Source organism: Pipistrellus kuhlii, unplaced genomic scaffold, assembly GCF_014108245.1.
Source record: "Pipistrellus kuhlii isolate mPipKuh1 unplaced genomic scaffold, mPipKuh1.p scaffold_m20_p_1, whole genome shotgun sequence".
NCBI classification, from domain to species: Eukaryota; Metazoa; Chordata; class Mammalia; order Chiroptera; family Vespertilionidae; genus Pipistrellus; species Pipistrellus kuhlii.
In genome coordinates, this window is record NW_023425404.1 from 53,882,757 (window position 1) to 53,906,055 (window position 23,299).

A 23,299-nucleotide genomic window follows, 5' to 3' on the forward strand; every position below is an offset into this window, starting at 1 on the left:
GACTTCTTGCTTCTGTGGAGGAGTATCTTCAGGCTCTTTATGTTCCAAATCTTTGACTTGATTCTTGCGATCTTCCATTTTGTTTTTAGGACTCTGTATAATATTTTTTAATTCAGACAATGTATTCTTTATTTCTTGTTGATCCCTTATTAGTTCTTGTTGATCCCTTTTCATCTCCTCATAGGTCTTATCGACCTTTTCTAGGAAATTCTTAAAAAACCTTATAAGCGTGGTTTTGAACTCTATATCCAGTCTCTTCTTTTCCTCCATTTCTTTTGTTTGTGATCTAATTCCTTGTCTTGGCATTTTCACAGCTTCCCTGAGTTGGTAGGGTGGCTTTGTGTGCTAAGGTGTCCTATATGGTTCAGTGAGTCAGCCTCCCAGTTACCTGAGGTGGACAGTCTTGGTGTAGCCCTTTGTGGGATGTGTGGGCAGTCTTATTGTTAAGCCTTGCTTGTTGTTGGTATCACTGGGAAGCGTTGATCTCCAAGCCAATTGGCTATGAGGATTAGAAGTGTCTCAGCTAGGAGGGTTTCTGTATTCTGCTTCGGCATTCCACATTTTATTTGTCTATCAGTTGATGAACATTTGGGTTGTTTCCAGTTTATGATTATTAAAAATAGTGGCTCAGTGAACACTTGTGTACAAGATTCTGTGTGGACCTATTTTCATTTCTCTTGGTTATACACCTAGGAGTAAAATTCTGGATATGGTAGGCAGCAGAGTGGTTCCCTGCTCAGCGAGTAGAGATGGGACTGACTGAGGAATTGGTCAACTTTGTCTTTGAGGAGGGTATTTAAAATCTTCACATTGGAGCTGTAAAGCCAGGTTACTGTGGTTTTGGGTGAGGTAGGGACAGTGCTAATAAAGTCAAAGCAGTAAGTGAATATCCTATATAATAAAAGAGTAATATGCAAATTGAGCATCACTCCAACACACAAATGGCTGCCCCCATGTGGACACAAGATGGCCACCACAATATGGCCAGCAGGGGAGGGCAGTTGGGAGGGACCAGGCCTGCAAGAGAGGGCAGTTGGGGGCAATCAAGCCTGAAGGGGAGGGCAGTTAAGGGTGATCAGGCTGACAGAGGAGGGAAATTGGAGGTGACTGGGGCCTGCAGGGAAAGGCAATTGGGAGGGACCCAGGCCTGCAGGGGAGAGCAGTTGGGGGGGGGGCAGGGTGGGGGGAACCAGGCCTGTAGGGGTGGACAGTTGGGGGGGGTAAGGCCTGCAGGAGTGGGTAGTTAGGGGTGACCAGGCCTGCAGGGGTGACAGTTAGGGGCAATCAGGCTGGCAGGGGATGGTTAGGGGGTGATGAGGCTGGCAGGCAGAAGTGGTTAGGGGCAATCAGGAAGGCAGGCAGGTGAGCACTTGGGAGCCAGCAATCCTGGATGTGAGAGGGATCCCAGATTAAAGAGGGTACAGGACACCAGCCCCCCCCCCCCATGCATGAATTTGGTGCATTGGGCCTCTAGTTTATTGTAGTAATAAGTAGTAAAAATGAATTCTATTGTGTAGATCTGATTTTAGTAGCTATTCTCATTTTAATTTTAAAAAAATTTATTTTTCAATTACTATTTACATTTAATATTATTTTGTATTAGTTTCACATCTATAGCATAGTGGTTAGACAATCATATTTTACAAACTGTTTCCCCCAATATTTCCAGTACCCACTTGGCACCATTCCTTTTAATTTTTGACAAGAGTCTGTCAAGCAAATTATGGTCTCATGTCCTTCGTGAATGTGTTCTTCCATCCTAGGATGAGTCATTTTACCTTACAAACAGTGGCAACCTCACTTTCTAGAATATTCCTAGGTTCTACCCTAGAGCATTGATTGGGCTTGTAAACTCCTTGTTTCCTGCACACACATCTCACCTGGAACTGTGGCATTCTTTCTGATCTCATAGCTTCCTTCCCCATGCCAGGTTTTTCATAGATCCATCCCACCTGAGTCAGAATGGTTTCCAGTGACACATCTTGGGACTCTGTTCTCAGTGTCAAGAGTTGTCTCTTCCTGCAGAGGCAGCGTGGCTCAGTGGTTTACATCATAGGCTCTGGAGACTGATTGCCTGGGGCTGAATTCCAGTTGCATCATTTCTTATCTCTATAAACTAACCTTTCATTGCCTTAGTTTCCTCATTTGTGAAATGGGGTTAAATAGTAACCTATCTCTTAGAGCTCTTATAAATCTCACATAATATAAAGACTTAGGCAGTTAGTAGGTGTTCATTAAATGTTGGAAAGTAGTATCATTCTTCCTAATGTTAGCACACTATATCAGCTTACATTCCAGTTGCTCCAGCCTAGACAAACAGGTCTGCATACGATTCGGTGGGAATGGGGGTTGGGCGAGGGAGACACAGTTTTGTTATATACTAGTACTTATCCAGGCCGAAGAGCCCCTGCCTTCAGGTCCTCATGGTGGAAGCTGTAGTGTGTTTGCCCATGGGGCATGCCATTGTCTTCTTAAACTCCTAAGTGATTCTCTTGGTTCCTTATACAATAACAAGGGCAGGCATTTTCATTTTCTTGAAAATCACACTTTCCTGATCACTTGTCCTGCTCTCCAAGTTACTTGCAAGAAACCATGTCTGGCACCTTTAAACCTGCTACTCTCTCAGCTAATGCAAGTCTGTGGCTCCCTCTTGGTCTGTGTGCGCTGCCCTTTCAGCTGGCAGAGGGCCAAATCTGGGCTGGTGCTCACCCCCTGCTGCTCAAGCACCAGGAAGAAAACCTGCGAGCAACATGTTAAGAAAGCAGGAAATGCCCGTCCCCCACCCACCTCTCCATTCAGTGCCCTTTCCTCTCTTTATTAGTTCTCCTTCCCAGACAAAGGGTCGGTGTCAGCAAGATGCATGTCAGTCAGGCCAGGAGCCCAGGAACTTTCTCACATCTTCCCCACACAGACACCTGCCTGTCCTGGTTAGGAGATTAGAAAGCTATCAAAACATCTTCTCCTTTCCATACCCCCCAGGTGTTAAGGGCCAAAAAAAACAACTTTAAGAGTATTTGTATTTTAACAATAGACTTTTGGATATAGAAAAATTAACCCCTGCAGGAAACATTTTCAGCATCATACCTGGCTGGCTAGTAATAGAGGCATGTGTGTTTCTGTGTGTGTATAAACATTTCCCCTTTCATTTCTTTAGTTTAAAAACCAATTAAGTTACGCACATTTATTATGCCATCCCCCAATTCTGGTTTACTTGAGGTACTCAATATTGACAGCCCGGGACATACCCTCCCACATATTTCTCTGTGTTCTATAGGAACATGCCACAATTTATCCCTAATGATAAACATTCATCCTGCTTTAAATCTTGGGGTCACTGTCAACAATCCTTCAGCAAACATATTTGAACATACAATCTTATCTATTGATTCTTCTGTTTGTAGGATAGTTTCATAAAAGTAGGATTACTCAAGGTACATGCATTTAATAGGTACTTCCAAGTTACTTTCCAGACATATAGCCATCTACTTGCCCACTAAAAACACGTAAAGATGTTTGTATTTTCATACCCCTGGATACTGGATCTCATACATTTTTTTTTATTTTTGCCACAGGCTGTTCTCAGCTGTGATTATTTTAATTTGCATTTATACCATTCCCTTAGGCTGCCCCTGCCCGTGGTGAGGGTTCTTTCTTAGAGGCTGGTCCTCATGGCACCTTTGCAGCTGCTCTGAGGCCTCCGTGGCTCAGTTTTCTCCGGGTAAGAGCTGAAGAAGCAGCTTCAGTGAGTACAATGGTTTTTAGTCGTAGGAGCTGATGTGCACTGTATGAATTTCAAACTATCAGAAAAGATGGATACGTTGTAGATGCCACTGGAAAGGTTACAGGAGTGCGGAGGAATGAGTGGATGATGAATGTGTACAGATGCTGTGGGTGTCCTGGCTTCACCCGACTCTGCAGCAGTGACCCTGTAAGCGTGTGCCTTGCTTGTTCTGCTGTGCTTTCTGCAGGACCTACAGGAGCTCCCTGCAGAAACGGAGCACTTCCCAGTGGGTTTAGAGAGGAGCACATGGAGTGGAGTGGTAAGGCCTCCCAGAGCGAACAGCTTCCAAAGCTTTCTTATACCCTTCCTTCTAAAACTACGTCCATCTTCCCGTGTGGTTTCCCTTTCCTGAGGTGTTTCTGGCTCTTAAGCACCCCTCAACCCTATTTATCGATACTTCAACTATGGAAACCTCTCAGCCTCTTTTAAGAAGTGTACCCTTTCTCAATGTCCTTGGCTGAATAGTGAATGAATTTTTCTCAAAGTGACTTTCCAGGGGAGATGTGAGTGGCTACACGATTCTTTGTTGAGAGGGGCCTCAAGAGAAAAGGATTAGGCAGCCATGTTGCTTTTGATCAGGAAGGTAATCAGCATCGCGAAGGCCCCAGGGGCTATTTGATTCTACAGTCGGACAACTGGGCATGGATCCTTCTAGTGGACAGCTTGTGCCAGGAGGGGTGGCAGAGGAAGCTAAATACGCTCTTACAGAATGGAGGAAAGTCTAAAAGCTGCAGGCTGTGACTACTACGTGGTCAAAACAACTGTTTTGCTGGCTGACGTAACTTCAGTACTGTCGAAGTCGTGAAATCTACAAATAGTATTTCAAGAGTTTTCCTGTGAGAGCTGCTTTCCAGGTTGCTGCTTTGCTTAAAGGAGGCGGTATTGCTGTTGAAACAACATTACCTAGGGATCCTGGTGGTATTTAATTTGCAATGTAATAATGTTTTTTTAATTTAACATCTTAATTTTTAAAATTGATGTTGAAAAGTGTAAGCTGACTAAAATATCTGAAGTATTATGGAAAATACCATATATTAAGGGGAGGGACATGAACTGAAGAGTAGATGATGAATCCAGTTACTGATGTTATAAATTTCACTTATGTACCACCCATATTACTAGCTATGAAAAAAGAGACATGCATTGCATTTTTTCTCAAAAAAGTAAAACTAAAGGGAAATAACATGTAGGAAAGATGAGTTACTATTCCTGAAAAATAATAAAAAGTACACCTAAAAGTACACCTAATTTATTGAAATCCTATTAATTTAATGATGTGAAATATTTAATTCTCATGTCAGATATATGATTCTGCTTTTATTTGAGTAGAATTAAGAATTTAAGTTTGAATGATAGAGGTAAAGAAGAAGTGGACCAAAATTTTATATAACTAATATTTTTTTCTAATGGAAATAATGGACATGCAGATTTTCTTATTTTTTTAAATATATTTTTATTGATTTGGAGAGAGAGACAGAGAGAGAGAGAGACAGAGAGAGAGAGAGAGAGAGAGAGAGAGAGAGAGAGATCAATGATGCGAGGGAACATTGATTGGCTACCTCCTGCACACCCCCTACTGGGGACCAAGCCGGGCATGTGCTCTGACCAGGAATCATACTGTGACTTCTTGGTTCATAGGTTGACGCTCAACCACTGAGCCACACCTGCCTGGCAACATGCGGATTTTCTTAAATAAACAATAAATAAATGTGACTTTCTGTCTCTCCTTCTAGTTGGTACCCTTGATTCCCTGATCTGCTCTGCTCTGTCTCAGACTGGATGACTCTTAGGCCAGAACTGTGCTATAGTCCTGGGACTTTGTTGGTATTGTAGCTTTCCTCTGAGGCATAAGGTTTCCTTCTTTTTCTCTCTCCTGCCATTCTTCCTGCTCACTCAGCATGCTATGAAGCAGGCGCCCCAGTGCAATACATGCTAATACTCTCTTGGGGGTGTTTTCTCCATAAGGCAGTGAATGTAATTTGGGAAATAGCACTGATGTATGAGAGTCTGCCTAACTCAAGTAATTACAGAGCTTATGACTAGAGCAGCATTCAAACCCAATCAGCTGGATTACTTTTCAGAAATGATACAGAAACCCATTCTGAAAATGATGCCCTGCAAATGATGCCTTTTGTATGAAGCACTGGGCACAGAGACTGTGCCTTCTGGGTCTTCATATAACCTCTCACCCATTGATTGGCAAAAATCATTGATAAGAGATAGAATCTGCTGCAGGCAGGCATTTTGGAGGAAAAGGTAGGAATTTTTCCTCCAAAACGCATACCTCAGAGTTACTGTGGGTTTGGATCCAGAACAATGCAATAAAGTGAGTACTGCAATGAAGCAAGTTGTAATCTTCTTGTTGATAGAGGGTCTTGCCTTCAGTTTGTAAAACAAAACAAAACAAAACAAAAAACAAAATGCAATATAAATAAGCACAATAAAGTGAAGCACAATAAAACAAGGTATGCCTGCTGAAGGAAATGAGAAATCAATATCACAGAAATAGAAACACCAGAAAGTAAGCATATGTGCACAACAATATTTATCACAATATTGTTTATAATGGCAAAACCTCATAAAGCAAATGCCCATTTGGAGGACAAAGACTGAATAAACTGATATATTCACATCATGGATTTTCCCACTATGTATTTTATATATACTATATATAATAAAGAGGTAATATATAAATTGACCATCACTCCAATTCACAACTTGGCTGCCCCCATGTGGACACAAGATGGCTGGCAGGGCAGTTATGGGCAATCAGGCAAGCAGGGAAGGTAGTTGGGAGGGACCAGAGAGGGATCAGCAGGGAGGGCAGTTGAGAGGGACCAGGCCTGAAAGGGAGGGCAGTTGGAGGCAATCAGGCTTGTAGGAGAGGACAGTTAGGGGCAACCAAGCTGGCAGGGGAGGGCAATTAGGGATGACTGGGCTGGCAGGGAAGGGCAGTTAGGGGCAATTGGGTCAGCAGGGGAGGGCAGTTAGGGGTGACCAGGCCTGCAGGGGAAGGAAGTTAGAGGCAATCATGCCAGCAGGGGAGTATTTAGGCGTCGATTAGGCTGGCAAGGGAGAGTGATTAGGGGGTATTCAGGCTGGCATGCAGAAGCAGTTAGGGGCAATCAGGCAGGCAGGCTGGAGAAGTGGTTGGGAGCCAGCAGTCTTGGATTGTGAGAGGGATGTCTGACTGCCCATTTACGGTGGGATCAGGCCTAAATGAGCAGTCAGACATTCCTCTAGGGGTCCCAGATTGGAGAGGGTGCAGGCTGGGCTGAGGAACACACCACCCCTCCCCTGTGCACAAATTTTGTGCACTGGGCCTCTAGTATAAAATAAAATTTTATATTTGCAAAAGAAATAACAAACCACCATTTATGTCAGTAAATGCAGTGTATATATTTATGTATCATTAAGTAATGAAAATGGAGAAAGATATGTTCATACAAGTTACCTAAGAAATTAGTGTACAGCAAAAAGAACATGTGCAAATGACATATCACTTATATAAAGTTATGTTTCTATGCAGAAAGAGATGTATTAAAAGATGGTGATCAGGATGTTAATCATATTTATCTTAAGGTGATTTGATTTCAGGTGATTTTTCTTTCTTTCCAGACTTTCTGAACCATTTGAATTTATAATGGTAAGCATGTGTTTAAAAAAAAAAACTTAAAAATAAACCAAAACTATTTTCCAGGAAATGAATAGCTTGTGATATGTAGCCAGAATCTTACTTCTGGGTTTCCTCAAACTTGGGGTCCAAATAGGATCCTATGTAACTACCCTGTTTCCCCGAAAATAAGACAGTGTCTTATATTAATTTTTTCTCCCAAAGTTGCGCTAGGTCTTATTTTCAGGGGATGTCTTATCTTTCCATGCGCTAGGTCTTATTTTTGGAGGATGTCTTATTTGCATAGAGCTCACAGGATATGCTCCTTCTGTGTGCATTCATTTTTTTTCCCAATTATTTACGGTCAACAGTTATATATTTAGCATTCATGATTACCACGTATTGTTCTAGGCAGGCTGGCTGTAGAGGTAGAAATATTAGATGAAGTCCCTGCCCTCATAAAGCTTATGAATTAGTGGAGGTTAGCACATATGATTAAATAATTCCCATTATTGAAAGTACTGCAAACAGGAAGTAATCAGCATGATAAATATCCTGAAGGCCTGCTTTGGATTGAAAGTGGTGGTGGCCAGGGAAGTTTTTTTGGTAGAAGACCTGAAGAATGAGGTAAACTTAAAGAGGATGGGGTGGAAGCCAGAAGGAACAGTCACGTGAGGGCAAGAGAGCTTTGAAATTTGGGGGGTTCAAGAGAAGATACATAGGGGCTGCTACACGACTCACTCTAGGGGACACTGTTCACATTCAAAGACATAGACAAATATTCATTGTAATTAAAGAACCGATAGTAGTGAAGAGGAAGCTTTTCCAATTCTCACATGAACCAGTGATTGGGGCAGGCTGGACTTTGGCTTTGTCTTAATGAACAATGGGAAAGCAACAGAGGTTTTCAAGAAGGGGACTGATGTTCCCAAGTGCTTTAAAAATAAGCATTTTCTGAGACAATACTGGAGGTCAGGGGAGATTGGGAAAGAAGGTCAGCAGTTTAGTTTTTGACATATTAAGTTTGCGATACTTGTGAGAGTCCTATATGGAAAGGATGTGTAGGCATATGGATATCTGATTGGTATATGGATATCTGCATCTAGGGCTCAGATAAGAGGTGAGGTGATGCAATAAACATGGAAACCATTAAAATTTGGGAAAGTAGTCTGACATAGTCTGGGGAGACTGGGGGAAGATAACATGAGGGCTGAAGTTGAGCCCTGATGTAAGAGGAAAAGCCAGCAGAAGATGCTGAGAAGTGGCCAAAGTAGTAGCAGGAGAACCAGGAGAGTGTGTTATGGCAGTTCCTAATGTCCTACTGGGGAAAAACCAAGGCCTTGAGCTGCTTAAGGTTGTCTCATAAGGTGAATGTGAATGCTGCCACCATTAGGCCCTCACTGCCATCCCACATCTCTGATCTCCAGGGTTACAAACCGATGCTCCTTGACTCCGGCTTTTATGTTCCTTCAAATAGCCACTTAATCAGGACAAATGAGGGCAACCCACATTTTGCCAGTTGAACAGCTACATTTTCTGATTTCATTAATTTTATTGCTGATGCAAAGAAGTCAAGCTGATAAACATTTTTAAAGGACTATCAGTTGTTTGGTGTTCATTATGCTTTTGAGAAAGTCAGAGAAAGAGTAAACAGATTTGCTCTTAGGAGTTAATAGGACTGCATCCAAGAGAAAAGTTTAAAGGATTTTTATTTTGCGTTTTGTAAAGGAAGGGTAAGTAAATCTAACACTCTGAAGAAACATTATTTTGTGGTTGCTCAGTGAGTATGGTGAAACCTTCTGTGACTTCTAGAAATAAGTCTCACTAACTTAGAGTTGCATAATGATCAGTAAAAATAGTTTAAAAATACTTAAGGACGCATAATAGTACAGTTATTTGACACTTACCTTGGACGAGTCAGTGTTTGGCACTTTTTATTTGTTATCTCATTTAATACAGCAGCCTTGCCAGGTAAATTTTAGTCTACACAGTGTTTCTAAATGGCGGACCTGAATACAGAACATAAAACAACAGACGTGTGTTATGTCAGTGTCCGTGCACCAGGAATTTGGGAGCAGCTTAGATAGGTATTCCTGGCTGAGGGTCTCATAAAGTTGCAGTCACCTGAAGTGGGACTAGAGGATCTCCTTTCAAGTTGGCTCACTTGACAGGAGGTCACCTGGCTGTTGGAAGGGGGCCTCAGTTCCTCATCACTCCAGTCTCTCTACAGGCCTTTTTGAGTTTCCTTAAGATGTAGTCTGCTAGTTTTCCCCAGAACAAATGACTCAAAGCGATTAAAATGGAAGTGGTAATGCCTTTTATGACGTAGCCTTGGAAATCTCATGGCCATTTCTGATATATCCAGTTGTTTATATCTCAGCCCTATTCACTAGGGGAGAGGTCTACACAGGGATGTGAATACCACAAGGCTGGGGTCATTGGTCATCTATTTTGGAGGCTGCTGACTATAATAAGGGCCTTAGGGTACTGATTTTCCCAGAAGTCTTAACAATTAGCAAAAACTTATTTTCTCTGTGTAAAACTTACATAGTCCTATCTGGAAACAGGGAAAGTGTAGATGATTCTTCTGGTTCCTTCTATCCATATGAGTGTATAAAGTCTATTTGGTTTTGTAAATGTTACCATTTTATCTCTATTAAAGAATTTCAGAGTTTCTTATTGGAAAAACTATGATTTTTAAATGTTGATCATTGTATATATATGCTCAGTTTTATTTCTTATCTGAGGTAATATTAAAATCTGTTGGCTAATATTTATTAGCCAATGTTCTACCGTTCACCATGATATTTGGATGCTTAAACCTTTATATGAAAAATGTCATGGGCAAGACTAATTGAAACTGGAGCTTAGCAGACATGAACAGGTTTTATATTTTATTTATTTCATCCACATTGAGTCAGTGACATTGATTGCACCATGAAAGCCAATAATTTGCAAACCCACAAAGTGGAAAATTGTTATTTCACAGGACAGAAAATTCTCCCTTGGCCTTTTGTTTTCTAATGGGAAGATAAGTGGTCTCATCTTCTCACTGATCTTAGTGCTTTAAATAAGCTAATAGCATTTCATGCGGATTTTATTTTGAACTAGCAGGAAAATTGCATGGTAAGTATCTCAGCGTTACTCAAATCAACTAACATTAGAGAAAAAGTGCAGGATTTGGAAGCTGGTTATTCATGAAATGCTAAAATGTTAGTATATTTCTCTTTTGTTTACCTGTGTCACTATAGTCACCATAATTACAAATCCTGGAACCTTAGAACATGATACAAAGCAAAGGAGCCTTTTGTCCAGTTTTCACCGTTGTGACTAATGAAGATGCAGGCCCACAAGGCCTGGGCTTCCTTAAATGTCACTGGGAAATGTACATACAACATGAAGCATGGCATGGGAGATAAATGGAATTGAAATTATTTTTCATATATTTGTCCTCTTCTCTCTCATTCCATCCTCTGTTACTACTTGAGGGAGATAGAAGAGGAAAAAAGAGAAAGGGAAGTGTTAGAATTTTCTTTCTGAAAAATATTGTTTCTGCCCACCCACATACATGCACTTCATTATAGTTACTTCCAAAATCATGTTACACTTGCAGGGCCCATAATTACAGCTTGCTGGTTTAGTTCTTGCCTCATAAGCAACTATTTTTCAAGTTTAGGGTCTAGACCAGGGAGGGGAATCTTTTTCTGCCAATAGCCATTTGGATATTTATAACATCATTTGTGGGCCATACAAAATTATTGACATAAAAATTAGCCTGCTGTATTTGGTTGAACATTTAATGAACTCACCCCTAATGCCTTGGCAGGGCCAGACCAAATGATTTCACAGGCCTTATAAGGCCCTGGGCCAGACTGTCTCAGTTATCAAGCTCCTTCCTTGTTACTCATGTTCTAGTCACTTATTATGCCTGCTTTACTCCACTCCCTCCTTCCTACGGAGTTCTTGGCTAGTATTTTGTCTGAGCATTTATTCCATTTTCTTATGTTGTCATTGGCTATGATGGGCTGTGTGCAGTCATTCATCTTTTTTTTTTAAAATATATTTTATTGATTTTTTACAGAGAGGAAGGGAGAGAGATAGAGAGCTAGAAATGTCAATGAGAGAGAAACATCGACCAGCTGCCTCCCGCACACCCCCCACTGGGGATGTGCCCATAACCAATGTCCGTGCCCCTGCTCGGAATCGAACCTGGGACCCTTCAGTCCGCAGACCAACGCTCTATCCACTGAGCCAAACCGGCCTTGGCTCATTCATCTTTTTAATGCCTCTGTGTTCTGTCCTCAACTTTGCAGTGACTTTCAGATCCATCACTTCCTTCCAAAGCCTTCCCTGCCTTGGCCATGTGTCTTTGGCCCTGTCCCGGATCTGGCTTGCCTCCAGCTCTTATCCCATCTGCTGCCCCAGCTCACGTAGCATCAGCTCCTCTTCAGCCACCTTCTGTTGCTGGCTTTCTTACTTGCAGAGATGGAATAAAGTGGTGAAGGAAGCAGGGAAATATACTCTAGAGCAGATTTGACCCCACAAAGTGGGAAAGGGATCTGAAATCTATTAGAAGAACTAGAATACACTTCCTTGCTCCTCACACTCCAGCCTCTCCCCTTTCTCTTGCCTCTCTGCCCAAATTCAGCTAAAGAAGTAGGAATGGAATTTTAAACTTTTAGTTAATGTCATTGTTAGATTGTGCCAGATCATTAGGGGTAAGAGACACCCATTTCCAAAATCTTATTTCTCTATTTCACTTCAGCTATGCTGGGTCTGGGTCCCCCATGGACTAAAGCAGGATTTGACTCACTTTCCTTTCTGAGACATCCAATTACCTTACCCTTATGTTCCTTGGAAAAATTTCCCACATCATTTTTCCCTTTCATACTGCATAATTATAGTTATTGGAACAGAAAGAGTGGCATAATAAAGTACATGAGTATTCTGTGTATGTTCACTAGACTAATTATAGTATAACATGATGGATCATTGCTGAGCATCTCTCTCCCAAGCTGCTCTGACACTGTGTATTGATAAGGGGGAGATAGTAAACATTCAGCATGTTGATCAAAGGCAGTTGCCATCAGTAGATGTGCCTACAAAATTGAGTATATAGAAAACAAAACAAAACACACTCCAATTCTGTCATTCTTATGAAGTAATATCAAACTTCAAGTTCTTATTTATTCATGTACTTAAGTATTCATGAAGCAACTTCTAGATATAAAACACATGACAGTCAACAGGATTTTTCAGATAAGGTTCTTCTCGGGCTTCTTAATTTACAGTATTTTAGGGGAGAAATGATCCCTCTGGGCTAAATGCAATATGAATGGTGCAGAAAATATGGACCCTGCCTTCAAAGACTACAGGAGCAATTTAATACAGGAAGGGCCTCTCGGTGAGATGGCCCTGCATAGTAGATATTTAGGACAGTGAACTGCTTCTCCACTCAGTCAAGAAGGGCTTGTTTGGATGAGGATCCATGGGGAGGGTGCTTAATGATAGAGTTAGATAACTTATTTCCTGCTTTTCTCTGGAAGCTTTCTCCATACACCTATTGAGGAGGAAATGAAACCTGTGATTATTAAAGTGTTTCAGCACTGTCAGTTCATTGGGGCTCATATCCTGAGACTCTTGCCATAGCTTTATACAGAATAATATACCTGTCAGGGAGGTTAATAGAGTGAATGTGAGAGATCAGAGAGTAAGGTATATTGTGAAGTTATGAAAATAAAATTGAGTAGTCAAAGAAAGGAGTGTCAGCAGCTTCAAAGTCTGTGTTTCTTCCTTTTTATTTTATGCATCTCTGTGTTTCTGGCCATGTAAGTTAAGAGAGGTGAGAGACTGAGTTATAATAATTTCAGGGACTTGATGACTTCCATGAGTCCCAGTGGCTAAGGTTACTGGGATCTTTTTGTCTTCATTGGGTACATGTTTTGTCTTTGGGGATATCATTGTCGCTAAACATAACGTGCATTTGTTGTAGACTCACCTAAAACCCTTTTTTGTTGTGGCCTCCCAGGAGCTGACTGGAAGAGGCTATTGTTGAAGTCTCTTCATATATTCTTAGGTATTACAAAGGTGAATCCCATTAATATTTTATCTAAATTATTTATTCATTGGGAACAAATATTCTAAGGAGAAACCATCAGAGATTAGCTTGAGGATATATATTTCATAAGTTGCTTTTCATTCAAAGTAATGATGTAAAATTCATTATGAATTTTAATAAGCTTACTACATAGCTTCTTCCTGATAATTCAGTTCTTGCTTACTTGAATCTCCTGTATCATTTCAGAAAAATCTCTGGAATAAAATTAATTGTAACTAAGATAACATAATTTTCTCATGCTAATAGTGTTCAGCTTAAGCAGAGTTGGGCAGTATTAGTCTAATCACAAGTTACAGCAAATTGACATTTCATTAGTGAGGAAGAGGCTCACATGTTTAGACTGAGAAGAAGAGCAAATTGTATTGAAAACTATTAGGCACAGTTCTCTGGCGACAAGCTGGTTTCCTGCCCCCTATTCCTGTTGATGGCCATAATTCTGATACCAGGGGCAGAAAAGCTCTACTTACCAGCTAATCAGTGCTTGATTTTCTGGGTGGTAGGGAAATTTACCTGCTTATATTAAAAATAGATGTAAAAAATCAGAATAAGATAGAATCTTTTAAAGAACTAGTTAAATTTTCCTTTGGAAGAGTGAACATTGAAACTCAAATTTTAATGTTGGTGTCCCCTACTCCCAGGTTCACAGATTTTTTTTTTTTTTAAATCTTCTAGCCACCATTTGCCTTCTCTACACTGTTATTTATTCCCCTCTTGTCTTTCCTCCCTCCTCTCTCTTAAGAAGGGAGTTCCTTTGAGGGTTTTGCTTGGGCTGCAGATTTAAGGATGCAGAGGAAAACATGGATTTGACTCTTAAATTTACAAGTTCAGCTGAAACCGGTTTGGCTCAATGGATAGAGCGTCTGCCTGCGGACTGAAGGTCCCAGGTTCAATTCCAGTCAAGGGCATGTACCTTGGTTGCGGGCCTATCCCCAGTAGTGGATGTGCAAGAGGCAGCTGATCGATGACTCTTCCTCATCGATGTTTCTGACTCTCTGTCCCTCTCTCTTCCTCTCTGTAAAAAAATCAATAAAATATATATATATAAAAAAGATTTACAAGTTCATTCCATTCTATCAGGATGCTGAAACTGGGTTTTAAGTATGGGGGCGGCCAGAGATCATATTGTTTGATGTTGAGAAGTTTGGATTTGCCTTTTTTTAATGGCAGTAGGGAACTTGTGAAAGCTTTTGCTAAACTGAGTAAGTTACTTTTGTACCTCTATGCTTCTTTAAAATGGATTTAATTAATCAATCTCACACTTTTTTGTTCTCTGGCAATTTTTTAAAATTTAATTTAATTGTTTAAAGTATTACACATAGTAGTACATATATCTCCCCCCCTCCCTCCCATTGGCCTTCCCCCAGCCTTCCCTAACCCCTGTCTGGCATTTTTTTTTTTTTAAACAAAGTCAGTGTCACAAAGAATTGCATCTGAATCATTAGCTTTTGTGTTTACATATCTGTCTAGTTTATAGCACATATTGTTTATAAGCCTGGGCTACCTTTTTGTTAAATAAAACATTGACCTGTTTGTATTTTTTTAACCCAAAAGTTTTAATTTATTTTTGTAGTAATAGTGGTGCTGATTTCCATTGCAAACATGGATGTTCCCTTAACCCTCAGTAAGACCGAATCACACTCTATGGTATTCCAAAAAGGAAGGTCAACTGTTTTCTTTTTTTCTTTTTCTTTTTCTTTTCTTTCTTTTTTTTTTTTTTTTTTAATATATTTCATTGATTTTTACAAAGAGGAAGGGAGAGGGATAAAGAGTTAGAAACATGGATCAGCTGCCTCCTGCACACCTCCTACCGGGGATGTGCCCGCAACCAAGGTACATGCCCTTGACCGGAATCAAACCTGGGACCTGGGACCTTTCAGTCCACAGGCCAATGCTCTATCCACGGAGCCAAAGGCGAAGGTGAACTGTTTTCAAAGGCAATAAATAGCTTTAACAACAAAGGATGTAAACACCTCATGAAACAAAAAGTCTATAGTCGTGAATGACTTGTGGATGAATATTTTATCAGGATCAACCTTTGTTTCTTTGATCCTCCTGAGGTTTCTACTTTTGAATGTCCACTCCTGGCATCTGCAGTAAAATGCACAGCAGCTGGGTTACAGAATGCAGTTACTATCCATTCAAGCAAACCTTTAAGAATAGCTGTTTTGCCTGGCCAGTGTGGCTCAGTGTGATTGAACGTAGCCCCATCGAAATAACATAGCCTTCCTTAATTTAGCTTCAGGTTCTTAATAGCAATCGGAATTAGGCTCTAGATACCTCCTAGAGTTTTATAATTAGTGGAAATAAAATGTGATTATAGGAGTCTCGGGTGATTCAGTAATTACCATTGAAAACAAGTTTCCTTATTCACAAGTGTGGACATACTAGTAAAATGTATGATTTTTTTTAAAGCAATGAAAAAGTATGCCTGACATAATAGAGAGGGGGAAGGAAAGATAAGAGAGTAGAGTATGAGGGTAATGATGGAAAACAGTTTAAGTTTCAACAGAATCTCTGTGCATGAGCGGTCTTGGCCCACAGCATGTCCCCTCTTCTGTAATGAATTTTCCTGTTTCTTTGGATACTCAAAATGTTTTGTTCAGCATAACCTGCCAAATTACAAAGATTGACAATGATGAAAGAAAAAAGTGCCAGACTCTTGATTTATAGAAAAGAAGGGTTGCCTTTTGGGAAGCCCCTCAATAGACTGGAGACACCCTGATTTTGAAACAAGATACTGTGTCATGTGCACTCTTTTCAAGGCAGATTTTTTCCTTTATTTAAAAAAACATATATTTTATTGATTTTTTTTACAGAGAGGAAGGGAGAGGGATGGAGAGTGAGAAACATCAATGAGAATCATTGATCAGCTGCCTCCTGCACACTCCCTACGGGGGATGTGCCTGCAATCAAGATACATGCCCTTGACTGGAATCTAACCTGGGACCCTTCACTTCTCAGGTCAACACTATCCACTGAGCCAATCTGGCCAGGGCAAGGCAGATTTATTTAAGGCAATTTCATTTTTAGACGGTTACCAGAATTTAAGTCCTGTTTGTAAAACTGAAGTGAGGAAAGATACATCAGCCAGATTCAAATCTGTGCTTCAGTGGAAAAAGGCCAGGAAAAACAATTCCCCAAATCAGTGGAGCTTCGCATTATTATTGCTCCATCACTTTGGTGACAGGATAGCTTGAGGAGGCTGGTGATATGAGTAAAACAGCTCTTCTGCTGAGTCAGCGTGTGTATATATTCACACAGCTGGTTTCATCTCAGTGAGGCAGCTACTGATGTGAGGAAAGTTAAGTAGCGAATTTCCTAGAAACAGCTGTGGCCTACTTACCTAAACACAGTGGCTATTGTTTCCACTTTGTCAGGCAGATAAGAAGTAGCTATAGAATATCATGTTTGAAGAGAGGCCCTTGACAGTGAGTTATGCCAACATCTGAGGTGCAGAGAGGCAGCTCCTTGCAGTGACTGGCTACAGCCTAGAGCCTTGCTGTCCCCTCCCCTGGTACCACCACTCTCCTTTGGTGAGGCCCAGTTGTTGGCTCAATTCATTGGAGGGCATTCTCCAAGTATGTGCACTGGAGGTAGCAATATCCTTGGGTCATGACTAACTGGCCGAATTGACCTGACTCTCTCACCACGTAAAAACTCCACCAGTTAGGGGCAATCATGCAGGCAGGCAGTGAGCAGTTAGGAGCCAGCAGTCCCAGATTGTGAGAAGGATGTCTGACTGCCGGTTTAGGCCTGATCCCCAGCCTAAATCTCGGACATCCCCCGAGGGGTCCCGGATTGGAAAGGGTGCAGGCTGGACTGGGGGGGAACCCTCCTCTTCCCCCCACCCCCGCCCCCGCCCAACGCATGAATTTCATGCACCAGGCCTCTGGTACCTATTATAAAAGGGGTCCTCTTACTGCAGGGATTTTTGATTACTGCTTGTTCCCTTATCTTACAAATTCATTTATTCAATGAACATTTATCAACTGCCTGTTGTGTGTCATACTGAGCAGGGCAGTAGAGTTATAACATGACCAAGATTGACATTGTTTTTATCCTTATGAAATGAAGGGGAAACAAGTAAATAAATTAATAGTTATGATTAGAGTTAAGGGCACAATAGGATATTATAATAGACTATAAAACGGAAGGAGGAATAATGAGTATTTAAAATAAAAAGACAGAGAAGGTCCTCTTTGAGGAGACACAAATTACATTAAGACTTAAATTCAAAGGAACCAGACATATGAGGAGCAAATGAGGCAGTATAAAAAGACATGTGCAAAAGCCCGGAGACATGATCAACTTTGATCCTCTTTAAAGAAAAAACAAGGCCAAAGTAACTGGTGCCCAGTGAGCCAGGAAGGCACCTAGATTACCTAGGCTCTTGAGGATCAAGAGGAGGCAGATGAGAGGTGTGGGGAATCCGATGCATAGTTGGAAATAGGAGTTTGGCATTGAGAGGAGAGGCCTAGTTTGGGATACGACTCTGGGAGTCATCAGCATTTCAACAGAGAGCCACCTGAATGGGTAATCTAATCTAGGAAGAGCTTTTGAAGAGAGGATAGCTAAGGGCCTGGTGAAGAAAAGTAGGAATATCCAGGACACAGTGGGAAGGTAGGAGGAAAACCAGGAGACTTTAGGTCTGTGGAAGCCAGAGAGGAGGATGCTCAAAGAGAGCTAGTCAAATGTGTCATTTCTGTTAAAGGTCTAGAACAGCACAGTCCTGCATAGGAGCCCCCAGCTGCATGTAGCTACTGACCCCTTAAAATGTAACTTGTGCAAATTGAAATGTACTATGAGATGCACATCATGTACAGCTAAGACTAATACAATGGTATATGTCAATTCTATTTCAATTAAAGAAATACACACCAGATTCAAAGACTGAATTAAAAAACAAGAATGAAAAATATTTCATTACTATTCTTTAAAGTAGTGATTACATATTGAAATGACAATATTTGGGATATATTGAGTTAAATAAAATACACTGTTAAAATTCTGCCTGCTTTTCATTTTTTAAAAAATAAGGCTACTAGAAAATTTAAAATTGCACCTGTGGTATGCGTCCTATTTCTGTTGCAGAGTTTGGCAACGTGGAAGTCATTTTCAAACTTGGTGAGAGTAAGCTGCCTCAGACGAAGTAATTCCAAGCAAATTGTTTATACTTAGAGGAGACTGAATCAGCATCGTAATGCTAGTAAACAAATGAATAATTATGATAAGACCTATGAAGGGCCACAACAGGATATGCCTAAATCAAGTATCAAAATTCACCACTAAAAATTCTTGCAGAATTTTTGAGATGTATATAAATGGTTTAAATGATTTCACATAAATTGACAATATAATATATAAGTATTTAAATTCAATACTTTGAAATCAACTCTGAAATGTGGTTTTTCGGTCTTTTTTAACCTGTGTTTTCTTTCCCTTTTTCCTTCTTTCTTTTTATTTAAATTTATTTTTTTATTTTTACTTATTTATTTTGCATATCTGGCCAGGAAACTTCATGGTGTTATGGTCAACTTGCCGCACAACCGTGTTCAAATCTGTCACTAACAGGTTCATTAAAAACCTGGCCTGCTCGGGGATTTGTGCCAGCCTGGTCTGTGTGCCCTTCGACATCATCCTCAGCACCAGCCCTCACTGTTGCTGGTGGATCTACACCATGCTCTTCTGCAAGGTCGTCAAATTTTTGCATAAAGTCTTCTGCTCTGTGACTATCCTCAGCTTCCCTGCCATTGCCTTGGACAGGTAAGGTCAGGTAGCCAAAGGCCCAATTTTTGAAAGTATTGATATATTGAAATATTAGCATCATGAAGTAAATGGGAAATAGTCATTATTCCACTATTTTAGTTTATGGTCAACAGAAAGAGAATGAATTGCCAGAACAGATACCTCACACAAGACAGGTGGACATCACAGCAGCTATGGAAAATAGGACCATTGGAAAAAGATGTGACTTTGGGAGTCACATCATGATGCTGGGGCAGAGCTACTGGAGCCTGGTGTAGCTTCAGCTTGGTTGGAATTGCTGGTATTTGTGTTGCAATTTGCAGTAGATAGGCTCATCTGATTGATAACTCCACAATTAGGGCTTTTGATGTAAGACAAAAGCATTTCTGGTTGAACAGGAGAACAATTCAGTGTTATTTAACAAAAGATTAGATAGTCCAATTGGACTTGGCCAGAATTCCTTTGGAGGGTTTATTTCCAAGGCCTTATATTGTGATGGTTGTTGTTTTCTCTTCTCATCCTCTTTAGGAGGATGTTCATTTGGAAATGAATCTTACTACATACATAATTTGATCAAATTTATTGGAGTTTAAAGATCTTAGTAATCAACAGCCTCCTGTCTTTTCCCTTTGTTGCTAGTCTATCATGAATACAGTTGACATAATAATACAGAGAATAGAATTAAATAAGAAAACGAGAATTGGAAAGTATTTTGTGCCCATGAGTACTTTTGATTTCAATATTTGCAGAGAGGAAAAGTTGTTGAACAGATAAAATTGGCTGGCTCTTCTGACTTTATACCCTGCAAGAAGCCCAGTGCATGAAATTCGTGCACTTGGGGAGGGGAAGGGAAGGGCGGGGGTCCCTCTGCCTGGCCTGTATCCTCTTGCAGTCCAGGAGCCCTTGGGCCTAAGGTGGTAGTTGGACATCTTTAGTGCTGCTGCGGAGGCAGGAGAGGCTTCTGCTACCACCTCTGCACTCACCAGCCGTGAGCCCGACTTCTGGCTAAGCAGTGCTCCCCCTGTGGGAGCACAATGACCACCAGGGAGCAGCTCCTGTGTTGAGCGTCTGCCCCCTGGTGTCGGTGAGCATCATAGTGAACAGTCATTCCACTGTTGGGCCAAAATTGGCCCTCCAACATCCCCCAAGGGGTGGGTTGTGAGAGGGTACAGGCCAGGCTGAGGGACCCCACTGGTGCATGATCAGAGCTGGGTAGGGTTCCAGAGTATGTCCCGCCTGTCTTGCTCAGTCCAGATCAGCCAGACCCCAGCAGCAAGAAAACCTACCTATCAGAGGGTCTGCCCCCTGGTGGTCAGTGCACATCATAGCAAGCAGTTGAGTGACTTTAGCATATCATTAGCATATTATGCTTTGATTGGTTGAATGGCCAACCAGACAACCAGACACTTTAGCATATTAGGCTTTTATTATATAGGATGATAAATTTAACTCATTTTAGATGAATTTGGAATTTTAAAATGCTTTGTTCATTCAAAACATGCTTAATATCTTAATGACCTGAGAGAGTATGGATTGCAGATCCCATTTGTAGAGTCACTTTCAGCCTCTCAGGCCTGGAACCTTGATTTCATTAGCTGCCTAGTGTCACCTGCATGGAGTGACAGAGTCATACAAAGCCCCTGCATGAGGAGAAGTTGTAGGCTTAAGAGAGGGAACTCTGAAGTCAGAAGTCTGTCTACATTGCTTTTTTTGGTTAGTGGCTTTGGGCAAAGTGGCTTAATCTTTCTGAACCTCACTTTCCTCAGCAGTAAGAAGAATTAAGAGAATTATTTGTGGCCTGTGGTTGGATAGATTGCACCAATGTTTGCCTCTTTTTCTCTGGGCTTTGCTTCTAATTGGCACATTCTTCTTTCGATTTATTGTCTGCAATAATTTCACCATCAGATATTGCTGTGAGCCACTCTAGCTCTTCGGAATTTTCTCACTAGAAACTCACCACCCACAGGATCAGACAAGGCAGGAGCCACAGGCCAGACTGGGGTGGTGTGTGCATTCCTGTTCATTGGGGTCAGTCACTTAGCAGATGCAGCTAATAATTGCTTTGTGGCTATCTACATTTAGTGGGCAGCACTCTATTTTCTTAGGAGAAAAATTAGAAATTTAGATTTCTATCATTTTTTAATGTTTACAATTAATTTGCATTAAATATATTATGTGGAACACTCAAATCCCTCAGCAAGCTAAATGTGTACCATGCAATGCCAGTTTGCCATGACTGCTCTACAGTAACCAAGGGGACCTGAACTGCAAGAGGGCACAAGCCAGGCTGAGAGATCCCGCGCCCCCCCCCCTCCACCCCCAATGTAGATATAAAAGGACAATTTTTTCCTTATAAAGAGAACTCTTAGGATCTACCCTTTTAACAACTTTCTTCATTATTTTTTATTGGTGAACCAGAGGCCTGGTGCATGAAATTCATACACTGGGGGTGAGTGCGGGGAGGGGGTGTCTCAGTCTGACCTACATCTCTCACAGTCTTAGGGGATATCTGACTGCTGGCTTGTAGCTGGATGGCCTTCTGCTCTTCTGCTGCTGCATGGCTTGCTGCTTGAGCTTCAGCAGCTTCAGCAGCTACTGCACGTACATGGGTTGGGCCACTACAGTCTGTCCTGTGAACACCATTGAGTGGGTGAGTCAAGGCATGCTCACCCTGAGTTCCCTGCGCTTCTCTGAGTCACTGAGTTGTTCAGACTGACTGCCCTCTACAGAGAACAGCACTGGGATCAGGCCTACGCTGGCAGTTGTACATCCCTCTGGCAGTCCAGGACCCTTCAGGGGCTGAAGCAGGGCTGAGTGGCGCTCCCCCTGTGGGAGTGCACTGACCACCAGGGGGCAGCTTCTGCATTGAGTGCCTAGCCCCTGGTGGCCAGTGTAAATCATAACAACTGATTGTTCTGCCATAACAGTCACTGAGGCTTTTATATAGATGATATAGATATAGATATAGATATAGATATAGATATAGATATAGATATAGATATATAGATAATAGTCCTTTGATTGGCTGTACCACTTTTGTTATCCGTTCATTAGTTTGGACATTTGGGTTGTTTCCATTTTTTCTTACTATTGTGAATAATACTGCTATGAATCCTGAAATGTTTTAAAGAGTGTTTTTTTTAATTCAACAAGAGTGAGAACACATTGTTTTGAATACTTTTCTGTTATACCTAGAATCAATGCAATAATAACTGTAGGTTATTTCTGGGCCCTTGGCCTTAGAGAGGAAAATATGCTAACAATAAAAAAATCCTTTCTTTCCATCAGACAATCTACTGTGTACTTGCCATTATTATTTCTTTAAAGGTAAACAAGCCCTTTTAGGAGACAAATAAGACTGGTAGTATCCTATTTTATTATTTAGAGACACAAATTACTCGTAAACTTATGTATGGTGTGCATGAAGGTGAAGGGAAAATGATCCTTTCTCTCACTTCTTTCACAGATATTTGTTTCATGGCACTGAATCAGCAAGTTAATTGGGAGGCCACCTACACTTTCTGCATTATTTTCTAGAGGTGTATACACTAACAAAATTACATATAATGAGCCTCTGTTGCAGCCTATTTCCCAATACATAATGGAAGCAAAAATGCCTGGAAGCCTGGGTTCGTTATCTGCCAGTTAGCAAATAAGAATCAGAGCCAGGGAGCTCCTGAGCATGTTTTCATGTGTGGGTGGAAACCGTTATTTGTATCAGAAAAATAAGATGGAGAGCATGCATAACTTACGTATTTTTCTCCCCTTTCCCCCCTCCCAGAAAAATATCTCGGACACATTTCATCGTGCTCCATCCATCTCTGATCATCTGCTCATGTTGTGTTTGCATCGCATCTCCCTGAGCTGGAGCATTCCCCCCAGCTGGTCCCCTGCCAGCTCCACCACAGTGTCTCCTTCTCTTGACATTTTCCCAGGTGCCCCCTTTCCCGTACTCCCTTGGTGCATACCTCCAGTAGAGCCATCGTCTCCTCATTGATAATTGTTTGTTTGCATGCTCCCCCCCCCAACCCCCATTAACGTT

The 23,299-nt window shown here is 41.2% G+C and overlaps 1 protein-coding gene across 2 annotated transcripts in view; it reads left to right on the forward strand.

The window, feature by feature from the left end:
• GPR176 (G protein-coupled receptor 176) overlaps positions 1-23,299 on the forward strand; it is a 108,496-nt gene that overhangs the window by 61,105 nt on the left and 24,092 nt on the right. For both annotated transcript variants that reach the window (XR_006742057.1, XM_036446439.2), the window contains exon 2: positions 19,023-19,275. Coding sequence is in view for 1 of the 2 variants with exons in the window: in XM_036446439.2 (XP_036302332.1) it covers positions 19,023-19,275 (253 nt within the window). In the remaining variant the exon portion in view is untranslated. The remainder of the gene's footprint in view (positions 1-19,022; positions 19,276-23,299) is intronic.